Source organism: Rhinolophus hipposideros (assembly GCF_964194185.1).
Source record: "Rhinolophus hipposideros genome assembly, chromosome: 15".
NCBI classification, from domain to species: domain Eukaryota; kingdom Metazoa; phylum Chordata; class Mammalia; order Chiroptera; family Rhinolophidae; genus Rhinolophus; species Rhinolophus hipposideros.
In genome coordinates, this window is record NC_138061.1 from 27,079,809 (window position 1) to 27,093,680 (window position 13,872).

The window sequence follows — 13,872 nt, forward strand, 5'->3', positions numbered from 1 at the left end:
GCCCTGCCTCAAACAGAGCAGGTTCCAACCCCCATTCTGCAGGGATCTTCTACCAAGATGCCGGCAATGTGTTGACTCCATCATTGCTGGGACAGCGAGCGCTCAACGCTGATGCCTGGCAGCTAGAAAGGGAGCAGCCAGCCACAGCCTGTGTAACCCATTGTTTCTAAAGTGCTTTCAGCTGTGGGAGCCTCCAAGCTCTCAGACCAGCTGTGGGTTCTTTGCTGAGTTGAAGATTTAAAGAAGGGGACTGAAAAGTAAGAAGGACCAAAAATAAAGGCAAATGGTTGCATGACCCGGGCCATACACAGTGGCCATGGAGCAGGAGACCATCTTTCCCGAGGGATGGGCCGAGAACTTGGCTACTCCCCTGACCATAAATGGCTTTGCCAGGACTCTCTTGGAGCCACCTCTTGCCCTGTCACCCTTGCTCTCCCAGCTGGATATTCCTACAAATGTGAGACACAAGCCAATAACGCCAGTGAGAAAGGAGCTCCCCGGGGACAGTGTTTGGAGAAGGTTCTTGGGAGACTGTCAGAATGGTAAGTGACAACTAGCATCTTTTCTCAGCCTAACTCATTCTCTCTATAAAAACAATTCTTAAAGCTCACATATCCTAATTCTAATATAAATCTATCGTTGATACAATGAGGTCAAGGGGCTTCGTTTTCAGTTATGTACCTATATGCAAAACACTAATCATTTAAAAAAATTCTCATAAAATATTTGCTGATCTTACCTTTTACTTTAACAGTAAGGTTTTGTTTCTAACCGCCCACGTACAGCCAGGGTACAAGGTAGATGTTTCAGCTGGATTCATTTCCCAGTTGACGCAATGGGTCAGGTCACTGCCTTGGTTCTTACTGTTCGGTGCACCTCCTGCTACCTGAACAGCAACACAGATATTTATCATCTGCATCAGAAACCTCCCACCTTTTTGTGTGGATTGACTTGTGATACGAATTGGGTTGGTACTCAATCAGATGAAGTTTGCTAAGTTAGGGGGCAAAACAGAAAAGGCTTCCCGGACTCTTCATGAAAGAGATTATGTAAGGAGTGGAATTCAGGCTTTGGAATTAGATAGATCTCTGATCTAAGCCCACCTCTACCACTTATCAGCGGGTGACCTTCCGAAACCTGTCTTGATCTCCGTTCCGTCACCCATGATATAGGAATGAGAGAGCTCCCCTCGTGGGGAGGTTCTGAGTCTGTGTCTGACACACAGCACACCCTCAGCGACAGTGAGTAAGGATCCCATCTCTCCTACCTTCCCCTCCCAAAGAGCAAACTTACCACACATGACACTCAGCCACAGATCCTACAGTGTCTTCAGAACCATTAGGTAGATATTATATTATACTCAGACTAACAGTAGGTGTATTTTAGCAGTGTGTTCTGTACCAAATTCCAATACTTTGACTACTGCTGATCCATGCATGTGATTCCATCCAAGAATTTCCCAGTGTCTTCTCTGTGCTCACTCTGTGCTGGCCAGGTCATGAGGAATATGACACCACACAAACCCTCATACACCTAGAGGGTTTTACAGTTTGGACAGAGCTGCCACCGATGTGAAATCTTTTGGGCTTATCCTGTGAGATGGGCAGGGCAAGTTAACCATATTCCCATTTTGAAAATGGAAAACCCGAGCGTGGGAGAACAGATTTGTTCTGAGGCAATGGAGAGCAGAGAGCTCAGGTCATTTTTCCAAGGCCACACAGCTGGTAAGAAGCTGAGTCTGGACTCAAATCCAGATGAGGTGACTCCAAACCCAGGGTTGCCTCATCCTACCCTGCTGCCTCTCTAACGAACAGTGCGTCAGATGCTTCTCCACCCAAATTTACGTGATGTTTTTCTCTCCATGAGAGCACTGTAGTGTGTTTCTACACAACGTGAATGTCTTTCTGAAGTTGGCCAAAATCGTCGTCATCCAAATCCTGATAAACAGCACATGCAACGGCCCACTTGGAGCTGCTCCTCCCTTCTGTCGTGCCCCCAAAGGAAGCTTTGTCTTGGGCCTGCTGACATCAGTACCCAGTCCTCACTGATGAGATAAGGCTCTGGGCAGCTGCATTCAGTTTCCATCAAATGTCCTTCCAACATCTGTGGGCTTGCTGGGTATTAGCATGAAGGGCAGTGTTGGGTCCCTTGAGCAAGAAGACCCTTACCTACGATGGTCCACTTACTCTTATGTTGTCCTAAAGAATGTCCATCTTGGTCTTGGTAAAAAGCAGCATCAGAAAGACTGGCATTGATGAACCCTAAATGCAGGGACAGAAGATGGGGACAGGGAGCAGGAAGGAGCCAGCAGAGGCCCTGGGCAGGGCCTGACCAGATGTGTGGGCACCTGGGCAGGCTAACAATCCGGTGCCCCACGGAGCCCCCGATCTTTAAATATTGACTCCATAGTTAGGGAAGAGGTGAGGCTGCGTGCTGTTGAGTGAGGGGAGGGGAGGGAAGGGTCAGCTTCTCTACTGTCGTCCTGACCAGCTCAGTTCCAGCCCGGACCCTGTTCCTCAAACTCAGCAAAAACGGAAGCCTTGTCTTTCTCCAGTTCTCTCTCCTGGGAAGGGGTTAGACCATCTCCTTAGAGCAGGTGTGGTGGAGGGTGCCCCTGGGGGTTCTTACTTCCTATCCTACGCTGAAAGTACCAAGTACTTCTAAATTCACACAGTTCCGTCCCTGAAAGAAGTCCTAGAAAAAAAGTTTTTTCCAGCACATTGCTGAATTTCTAGTAATATTTTTGCTGTCCTTTTGGATGGGGATTCCTCAGGCAATCACCCTGCTGGCTGGCCCCGCTGCCTGGCCCTGGTTGAGGACCTGGGAGGGGGGAGGGGACGCTGAGGGAAGAACCAGTGGCCTCGGGCTCCTCTGTTCCTCTGCCCTCTTTTGGGTCCAAGACGGGGAGCAGACACTGAGGCTGACTGAGCCTATGGGATCAGCAAGTTGTCCTGGAATCTTCCAGAATCATTGACATTTAGTGGAGGGGTCAGTCAGGCACCTGGCTGACCATTCCCGGGAGCTTTAATGTTTTTTTCTCTTTGGCAGAGTTTTTCACTGAACTTTACGCTGCCTGCCAACACGGTAAGTACAGCAGCCCCCATTCACCAGGCAGGTCTGCAAACACCGGTGCAGCGCTTATACTGGGCCTCACGGAAGTCATGGGGGGTAATGAGGGGCACAGTTCCTCAAAGGCACTTAGGAAGAGTTGGGGGTGCGCAGAAAAATTTTTTCAATTATGAAAGTTATAAATATGCATTTTGAAAAGGAAAACAGCAAAAATGAAAACAAACAAAAAAAAACACCTAAATTCCCACCAACATCAGAAAGCATCACTGCTTCCAGTCTGTTTGCCTCTATGTAGTTTTTGACTTTTGTTGTCTTTGTACTACTGTGTTCTTCCTCTACATCTAATTTTACGGGATGAGTGTTTAACCATCAGCCTTTATAACCATCACTGAGGATGGCCACATGATATTTCTTAAAGTAAATGATTTTCTTAATTGCTTAATCACAATTAGGAATAATTTGTGAATTATTTAGGAATAAACACAGGTATATGTAAACCTTTATTTGTACTTAAAGTGATTTCCTTAGTATATAGTCTAGAGGGGGAATTTAGGGGTCAACAAGAATGAACATTTTATGGCTTTTGATTATGACATTGAGCTGCAAGTCAAAAGAGAGATTTCTGTAGGTGACAGAGAGCAGTTTTAATCCAGAATTGAGCTTCCACCTTCTGTTCTCATGTTGTGGAGAGATGACATTAGGGTTGTTTTCTGACCAGTGCTCTGCTGTGAATGAGCCTGGCATTGTCCTGGCCCAGGCTTTTTAGTGTATTTGGCTGTGTCAAACATTTCTGATAAGTCGTATGATTATTCGGAGAGAATAAGTGGAATCTACCTGGTAAGAGGACACCTCAGCCAGGACTCATGTTTACTGTAACGTGGGTGCATGGTCCTGGAGAGCAGCGGGAAGGTAGAACCTTGGGACTCACTGCTGGCCCTCTGGTGTCCACTGCTGGCTGCCCTAGACATCTGTCCTCTGGTTCCCCTGGTACCTGCTCCACCCTCTGGTAGGAGCCTGCCGTCTGAGCCCCCCTGATTTGCTCTGCTCTCTGCTTCAGCCTCTGCCTGTTGTCTGCAGACAAATTCCCCGATCTCTCTCCTTAACTGTCAAAACTTTTAATATGGTCACTGCTGGAAATTTCCCCTGGCTGCTCAAACTCAGCAGGTCTGTAGAGACCCCAGGTTCTGTCTTGCCCTCACTTGGCCTACCTTGTGACAGTACTCAGAGAAGCAAGAAGCCATTGCTTGGAGCGGTAGAGGTGAGTGGGCAAGAGAGAAGTCCTTATGATGCTAGATGTCACCTTTTAGAGTGTCTCCTTGGTTAACAGCCCATTTCTCTGAGAACTGTCCCCTCCTCCCTTTGAACTTATGTCAGATGACCAACCAGCCAGCTTGCCTGGGACTGTCTGGTTTTAGTATTGAACGTGCTGCAACCTAGGCAAACTCTTTGGAAAACCAGGAAGATTGGTCACCCTTCCTGGTTTTGTGTCTATCACATAAGCCTTCCCTTTTGGCGCAGCTGCATGCCAGGGCAGTGGGGTCACCGTGGAAGAGAGGTGGATACCTGGCTAATCAGAACCTCTGCAGGGTTTGGAACAGGGCCACATATGCAAATCAGTCCCTGCTGGGCCATACTAAACTGTCAAGTATAAGAGCTGGGTTGGGTGCTGCATTTGGTCCTGGAAGGCAGTGTATCACTGTGGTTAGAGCTTGGATCCTGGAGCCGCCCACACAGCGCCTGCTACTTAGGGCTATGTGACCTCCACAAGTTATTTCACTTCTCCATGCCTCATTCTTCTCATCTGTAAAATGGGGATCATTATAGTCATGCTTCACTGGCTATTGTGAAGAATAAATGAGCCGAAACAGGAAAAGTACTTGAACAGCCTGGCACATAGTAAGTACTCCATAAGCATTATCTCATATGATAGCAGGTGTTCACGAGGGCAGGGAAATTCATCTGGAGAGAGAAAGAAAGAAGCAAATAGAGAAGAGCACAAGTGAAAGGTCATGTACCCGGGAGAGATGGAGAGATCCCAGGAGGAATTGCTTTGGTCCCAACAAGTTCCCAGTCCGTAGAGAAACCAGATTCCTGCTGCTTTGGAGCTCTGTGAAGCACCCCTGAATCCTTATAGTTAACTCCTTTTGGGGGGCTTAAAACCAGCCCAAGTAAATTTGTGTAACCTGAAGATAGAACATCTTACCTGAAACAATATTTGACTCTTACCACAACCCAGAGAAACCGAACACTTTAGGCAAATGCAGCATTAAGGTAATAAAGTGGCGGGGGCGGGGGTGAGGGGTGAGGGGTGGGGAGAGTGAGGTTGTGTTTAGACAGAACTGTAACCATTTAAGTACCAAATGTTAATGCCTCCGTTATTACACTCCTTCTTTGGTGGGAACTCTCTGGGAAAGAGGTCTAGGCTTGGAATTCAAACACCCAAGTTCAAGTTAGATTTATGGTTATCTGAGGAACTTTGTACAAAATTCCACAACTTCTGAGATCTAGTTCCTTTCCTTCTCCTTCTCCTCCTCCTCCTCCTTCTTTTGTGTGTGAAATAGAGACAATAATTGTCAAAAGCCTAAGCCCCAGGGACTCCAAGATACTCACTGAGGTTGGTGAGAATATTAAATAAATAACAGGTCTGACCAGAGCTTTGCCAAGTGTAAAGGAATGACAAAAGCTTATACTTCTGGTGCTCACAACAGCTCTGGGGATAGGTTCTAACATCCCTATTTTATAGATGAGGAAATGGGGCCCCTTAGCCTGTGAGTGGAGACATCACCATTCCACTCCAGGCGGTGAGCCCAGGACCTACACTCAATCCTGCACTACACTACTTAGCATAATTTACACAGGTTAGTTGCTAATATATGATAAATGTACGATAAATCTTTCACCTGAAATTTATTGATCCAGGTAAGACTGTCACCTGAAATAGCTCATAAATGGTGAGGTCCAGTACCCCCACTTGAATGGAGATGTGAAGGGGAAACATGCAATGTATTCATTCAAAGTGGAACCACCTCAGGAACATGGATAGTTCACAACTTCAGATTCCCCCAAAGCCGTTTGCTTCATTGCATGTTTGAAAACAATAAGGCATCTTTAAAAGCCCTTGCTTCCACCAGTCTGTATGTTTTTTCCCCTCTAGCAATGGGAACAGGTAGGCCCAAAGTGTGCTGGGAAGAAAGTCGGAGCTAGGGACAAGGGGAAGCCTTTTTGAGGTGCAAACAGTGTTATGGCAAATCCAGAACACTTGAGTAACAAAGACCTCAACTGAACTTCTGAATCCTCTTTCCTTGTAGCCAAATTTAATTCCTTCTTATCTGGGAAGCAATCAAGTAAGATTCTGTTTGGCAGTTGTTGTCATGTGTTGTTTTTGCTAGAATGTTAAAAAGGGGCGAACGTTAGGCCTCTAGCTTCACCTTTGACAGACTGTCTTGTATAATATACATTCCATGGATTTTGCTTTCTTAAGATGTATGTGCTTTTTCCACACAGACTTCCTCCCCAGTTGTTACAGGTGGGAAAGAAGTTGTAAGTATGTCAGTTAAATTTTGGAGCCTGGGTTTTGGTCATTTATAAAATGGGGACAATAATGCTCTACCCATCCTGTGCATTTGTTTTGAGGAGTCAAGAGTTTGATGTGTGAACTGCCACCGAGCAGAGAATCTGGTTCAAGTATTATTCTTACGACCATCTCAGCTCATAATGGGGGAGAGATTGCAACATCACAGGTGGCGTTCACAGTGTTGAGCAAAAGAAGCTGGATGCAAGAGGATGGCAGGTCCTCAAACAGCGTTGTTTTGCTCAACGTCATTTTGTTACAGTGTTGATGAGATGCTGTGGGAGCTTACTCTGGTGTATATGAATTAGTCCATGGTAAAACTGGTTTCATTATCCATCGTTTCACCGCAGTTCCAAGAAGCGATCGGCACCGTTAAGTGAGGACTTACTGTGCGTGCTTGCTTTGTGCATCTAGATGACATTGGAAAACAGACAAAAGTGATGTACGGTGATAGATTTCAGGAGAGGGGTTACACATGGGGTGACTAGAAGGGAGCATGAGGCGGCTTCGTAGGTGCTGGTACTGTTCTGTTTCTTCACCTGGGTGCTCGTTACACGGAGGGGTTCATCCTATGAAGTCGTCAAGCTATATGTTTATGCTTTATATACTTTCGGTGTCTGTGTTCTGTATGAGAATCGCACATTTATAGGGATGTTGCAGATTATCATTGACATTTCTAGATAACCTGCAAATCTGAAACCTTATGTGGATACAAGGATGGCTGTTTCCTCCCAGATCAAAGGGAAATGGGAATTTGAAAATTAATCAATGAGTTTAGTGTAGATAACTAAAAAAAATTCACATCAAAATGGTGTGGGACATAATACAATCTTTTACTTTTTGCTGCTACATTAAAAAGTATCTTAGCTTTTCCAGTGTTGATGAGACATTTGTATTTCTGTTCCTGGGAATGGACTGTTCGTATCCTTTGCGTATTTTTCTACTGGTTTTATCACCCTTTTCCAATTGATTTAAATTACGTAAATTAAATCCTATGAAAATGAGACATTTGTCATGTACATTGCAAACATTTTTCACAGTATTTCATTATCCCTTCATTTTTGTGTAGAGGGTGACTGAACATTTTTGTTTTATTTTTGAGCAGTTGAACTTTTCCTTTGTTCTGGTGGAAGCTGACTCTGCTTTTCTCTGTGCCAGGACTGTGGGCCCTCCCTGGGATTAGCCGCGGGCATCCCGTCCCTGGTGGCCACAGCTCTACTGGTGGCTTTACTCTTTACTCTGATTCACCGAAGAAGAAGCAGCACTGAGTCCACGGAGGTGATTTGTGGCTTCTTTGGGTCTGGATGTATTGGCAGAAATTGGTATTTTCATGAACTGGCTTTTGGGCAGAGACTGTCAAAATTTGTGTCTATTTTCTGAGGACAAATGGTGGACATTTCTGCACCTTGATTTCTATCTCAGACTCATGACATTACACTTCAGGCAGAGCTGATTTGTCATACAACCTCAGCTCACCTGAGCAAACCGTGGCAATAAGGATGGTATTTGGAGTGGCAAAAAGAGGAATGTTTGTTGCCATGCAAACTTATGTCAAAGGGCACAAGCTTCATAAAGAGAATGGAGATAATCTTAGGAAAGATAAGAGACAAACAGGTACTGAGGTGCCCAGTAGGCATATGTCCAGTGGACGTGATTTTATTTATCTTTGCCCTTTTCCACATCTGAACACCCATCAGTCACCAGGGAGTCTACCAACCCCACCCCTTCCAAATACCAGATGGTTCTGGGGACCATACTCAGAATTCATAGGCCACTCAGACTCATATCCAACAAGGTTCCACAGTTGTGAGGCAACTGTGTTGTACGGACTCTGGGTTCTAATTCCATCCTTTGTTTATGAACATGCCCGGTATTCTCACACTGGTACGCGTTCACAGGGAGACAGAAAACCAAGGCTCTAATCCTGGCTCTGCCACTCTATGATTTATGTAATCCTGGACCAGTGACAACCTTTTCTGTGCCTTGATTAGTTCAACTTAATAAGAGTCATAAAAACTACCCTCCTTATTTTAAGAGGTAGGCAAAGTTGCACGGATGAAATGAGCTCATGGGTGTAAAGACGTGTTGACAGCTGTAAACTTCAAACACTAAGAAGTATTGCGGCTGCTGGTGGTGTTATTTATTTAAGTAAAAATGTTCTCAACCTTCAGTGCACTTTAAAGTCGTCTAGGAGGCTACAAAAATACCAGTCATCAGAACCAATTAAATCAGTATCACTGGATAATAGAGCTGTGGCACTGGTCTTTAAAAAAAAAACCAAACACTAAATTTGGGGTGGCTGGTTAGCTCAGTTGGTTGGAGGGTGATGCTGATAACACCAAGGTTGCTGGTTCAGTCCCCGCATGGGCCACTGTGAGCTGCGCCCACCTTAAAACACACACACGCACAATTTTATTATGGATAATTTTAAACATATACTAAAGTAGAGAGACTAGTATAATGAACTTAATTATCAACTCATGACCAAATTGTATTTCATCTCTACTCCCACCCACTTCTCCACACTGTCAACTCTGGATTATTTTTGAAGTAACTCACAATTGTAGTTCTTGTGTATGTTTTGGAAGGGGAGAATTATAATCTGTTTGCTTATTTTGTTTTCTTTTTAAAGTTCTCTGGTGATTGTAATGTGCACCCAGATTTAAGAACCACTGATTTTAATCATGGTCTTGAGCAAATGTTGTGACCCTTCATTTTATTTTTTTGTTTGTTTGTTTATACCAACTTAGGAAAGTGAGAGGCCATGTGAAATTACAGAAATTGATGACAATCCCAAGATAGCTGAGGTAAGAAGTCTTGGCTGTAATCACTATGTATCATCATACAGTAAAGAAACGTAATAGAACAAGGGTTTTAAAGACTTTTTTATATACAGGAGAAGTGCAATATGAGCACATGTAGAAAAGAGATGACCAAGAGAAACTCAAGCACAAAGGAGGTTCTCAGTACTTTTATTGGCTGGAAAGGAATTCCAGGTTGATTTAACATTAGAAAACCAATTTAATATAACTTATTTCATTGACAAATGAAAAGAAAAAAACCATGTGACCATCTCAATAGCAAAAGAGAGTTAAAAAAATTAAACAGTCTTTTGTGATGTGAACTCTTAGCAAACTAAAAGAGAATAGAAACTTTCTTAAATTGAAAGGTAGTATATATTTTTAAAAATTATAGCAAACATCATACCTAAGGGTAAAATGTTAATGAATTTTCTTTAAGTTCAGAAACAAAACAAGAATGCTCTCTATTACCACTTCTATTCAATATTGTACTTTAGGTCCTAATCAATGCCGTAGGATAGGAGAAAGAAGTAGAAAATATAAGACTGAAAAAGAAGAAGCAAAACTGTAATTTTTTCAGATGATCTGATTATCACAGATAAATTATTAGAGTTAGCAAGAGACTCTAACAAGTTTACTGGATACAAAATCAGTATACAAAAGTAATTTGCATTTCTAAAAATCAATAACAATCAACTAGAAAAAGTAACTTTTAAAGATACCATTTTATAGTGGCAATAAAAATATATAGAATGCTGAAGAATAAATCTAGCAAAAACATATAATCCCTTTATGGAGAAAAATAAAACTTTAATAAAAGAGATTAAATAAAACCTAAATAATGGGAGTTATATACCATGCTCCTGGATAGGAAGACTCGATAGCATAAAGATGCCAAACAATCTCAAATTGATCTACATAATAAATGTAATTCCAATATAAACCTCAACAGATTTTTTTTCATGGAACTTAATAAGATGCATCTAAAATCTATATGGGAGAAGGCAGAAAAAAGTAACAATGAGCAGATGGTATAGAAAACAAATAGCAAGATGGTAGATTTAAACCCAACCATATAAATAGTCCTGTAAATGGTATAAATGCCTCAATTAAAAGGCAGAGCTATCTTGATTAGATATAAAAGCAAGAGCCAATTATATATTGCCTACTGAAAGTCACTTTCAAAATACACTAATAGATTAAAAGTAAAAGGATAGAAAAACAGATATCATGCTAACATTAAACAAAAGAGTGTTGAATGGCCTAAAAATTCTCCCAAGGCAGCAAGCTCAGGTAGTTGTAGACCTCTCCTCATTTGTTTTCTCTCTTGAGGATCACTATCCTTCCTTGCCTGATTGGTCAGTCTTCAAAACTATTGTTTAGATGTTTTGTCTGATTTTTGGTTGTTTTAGGGGGAGGGTAAATCTGGTTGCTGTTACTCCAACTTGGCCAGAAGCAGAAGTCTTTGCTATATATATTTTTAAAACCTCTTTGTTTTCTCAAGAGTCCTAGGAGGGTACCTACCCATGGGACGAATAGGATGGGAGAAGAAGCAGCTCACATATACGTGAAGACTGTAGCAGGAAACGAGGAGCCCCTGCACGACACTTACCATCCTCCTGTGGAAATGGAGAGAAGAAGAGGACTGTGGTGGCTGATGCCCAACCTGAGCCTAGAATGATGCAGCTCATTCGAGGAGCAGAGCTGGAGCTGGAAAAGCGCTGAAAAACCAGGGTTTTGTGCTTGGCGTGAGGAAAGATGTCAAGCTGCTTCTTACCCAACCCAAATTTCGTTGACAGATCTGGAAATCTATTGGGTTGATTTGTGTCTTTAGGGGACAGAGCCAATAAGGTTCATTCCAAATCTCAGATCTTATGGTTTAATAAGCAGTGCAGCACCAAGTGAGGTCACTATGCCTCCAGAAGGAGCCCTTGGGTACTGTTCCTGACCCCAGTGAGAATTTGCTTTTCTTTGTGATTTTGGGAAAAGAGCTTAATTTCTGAGTGTCTTGCCTTCTGATCTTTTTTCACATCCCATTTCTCAAAAAGTCATCAGACCTGGCTCCCATGGGAGGGTTGGCCAAGGCCAGCATGGTACAAGTTGGTGTATAAATGAAGCTTAAGAGGAATGTGTGAGGGGAAGCAGTTCCTTATTTCTGCATCTCAGGATAGAAATCATGTGGAGCCACACGTGCCCTTACCACAGGGGTAGCACGTGGTTGGATCATTCATCACTCCCACTTTTGTTTGTGATCAGACAGTAGTTAAGGAAGACAATTCTGCAATGGTGTGTGTGTGTGCATGTGTGTGTGCGTGTGTGTGTGTGTGTGTGTGTGTTGAGTGTAAATAATGTGAAAAGAAGGCAGAGGCTGTTTCAAATGATTACTAGAAATGAGAGCTGTGGAAGTGGGGAGAAAGGCCCAAGTCCTTGGCCTATTACGTAGGAAATCTAATTATCAGGAAGAGAGACCCAGAGGAGGCTGAGCACGTGATCACCGGACCAAAGGGATAGGCTGGGTAGCCGTGTGCCTGGCATCTGTGGGAAGCGCATGGGCAGTGTCAGCCTGCTTGGGCCAGGCCTTCATTATTGCTTCTGTGAGGAGGCTTCCAGGAATCCTGGTTCCCCTATGCAGAACCACCGTTTATGAGTAATTTAGGTCTCCTGGTGGGAGAAGTTGGGTCCAGGGCATCTCAGAGTCCATCTACTAGTTCCATGCACCACCTTGATGTGCTGTGGAAATGTTGCTTTCTCAGATTGTTCAGAAACACCTCTCCCCTCTTTTCTTTAAATAACCAAGAATGGGTTCTATAAACCCAGTCACTGCCATGTGCCAACCCATGCTTTTCAAAGTCTCTTGTGAAATTTAGTTTTGTGCCAAGTCCCCTGGGTCCAGTCACCTTGACAAAGCAGGTTTGGCCATTTTTAAGCAGGTGTGCCCAGTAATCTAGGTTCTTGTACTTCTCTTACATTTTGGGAAATACCTTGAATTTGCGGAGAATGTGACTGTGGCCTTGGCCTCAATGCTTATAGGTGCCAGCCCTCGGGCACATTGTTGACCACTGGGAGCTTCAGCTCTGTACCTACAAAATGCAGATAGCAGTTCTCATCCTCCTACCCCCAGGGCAGTTCTGAGGCTGGACTGAAATATGCATGTGAATAAGGCTTGGAGTCTATAATGTGTGGCTTGTATTTTAGACGATTTATTTTAATTCCACTTACAATCCATTGCTTAAAGTCTTTATTTAAAATTGTTTCTACTAAACTAATAAGGTTCAGTATTTCTGTCGTTTTTCTTGCTATAATGCACAAGAACTTATTTTGGAATAAAGTGAAAAGTAAAATGGTTGTTCTTATGAACCTGCAACATGTCTGTGGTTTTCCTTTGCCAATATTACATGGCATTGGCCCTGGCATTGGAATTAAGGTTATTCCAGGGATATTTTTTGGTGCTGGAACTGTCTCTGCTAGGCTGATGTGGAGATGTTCAGTCCTTCATGGAGGGTGATGAGGCAAAAAAGGGTTAATAAAAGTGAGCCTGAAGGGGGACAGCACAGGCCATGCCAAGAACCGCCCAGGCTCATCCCCTAGAAATAAATCAAGGGTGTCCAAACACTCCTAAAAAGAGGAGATAAGACCCAACTGGTATTAACTGGTTCCTCACATATGGGCAAACTGTTGAAACCTGTCCTTGAACTCTAGCATCATTATAATACATAGAATTAAAATAAAATGAACATTAAGGTTTGCACCCCCCCCCATGGGTTTTTCTGTATGCATTCTGGGTAAGAGCATGTGCAGAAAGAAACCAGTTGTATACCAACATATGTCAATCAAATGACCTCAGTCTATACGTCACATCTCCTGCTATAAGGAAATTTACCTACCCTTTCCTATATAAGAAAAAGCTAACCCAAAGTAAGGGGCAGTTGTCTGCCCCTGCAATTTCTATGCCGGCATCTTTCTTCTTGAATAAACTCACTTCCCTGCTCTCCTCATTTCAGGCTGAGTCTGTGAATTTATTCACCTTTTTGCAAATGACCAGGGGTTAATTCCAATGACACAACAGAGGGCAGCCAGTGTTGTGAGGAAAATGCTGAGACTGGAAGTCAGAAGCTCTGGTTCCCCAACCCAGGGTCGGTGCTAGCTTAGAGATGACCGGGGTCCAGTCGTACAGTGTGTTTTGGTCACATTTCTTCATGTATCATCTGGTGTTTGGATTGGCTTGTCTCTCAGGTTACATCTACCCAGTTCAAACATTCTACCTTTATTTTCCCAAATCCTTTGAAGTAAGTATGCCCTTCCGCCTCCCTGTTTCACCACTCCCATAACACAGCTCTCTGTACCCCCTGAGGTCTTCCTGAGCTCTCGGCTTTGCAGCTGGAAGTACTTATTTCTCTTGTGTTTTGCCAATAAACAACAGTTTTGTGTAGC

General features: G+C 43.4%; 1 protein-coding gene across 3 annotated transcripts; it reads left to right on the forward strand.

Moving 5' to 3' along the window:
- The first annotated feature begins 415 nt into the window (after window positions 1–415).
- On the forward strand, window positions 416–13,563 carry OPALIN (oligodendrocytic myelin paranodal and inner loop protein). 3 transcript variants are annotated; one of them, XM_081074576.1, is made up of 6 exons: window positions 416–542; window positions 3,049–3,084; window positions 6,574–6,609; window positions 7,799–7,918; window positions 9,391–9,447; window positions 10,946–13,562. In XM_081074576.1, the coding sequence occupies exons 1-6, from the start codon at window positions 540–542 to the stop codon at window positions 11,120–11,122; spliced, it is 429 nt and encodes a 142-aa protein (XP_080930702.1). In that variant the 5' UTR covers window positions 416–539; the 3' UTR covers window positions 11,123–13,562. The 3 variants fall into 3 exon arrangements, with proteins under 3 accessions (XP_080930702.1, XP_080930703.1, XP_080930704.1); XM_081074577.1 differs by lacking the exon at window positions 6,574–6,609 and having other exon boundaries at window positions 10,946–13,563; XM_081074578.1 differs by lacking the exons at window positions 3,049–3,084; window positions 6,574–6,609 and having other exon boundaries at window positions 469–542.
- Window positions 13,564–13,872: the final 309 nt, after the last annotated feature.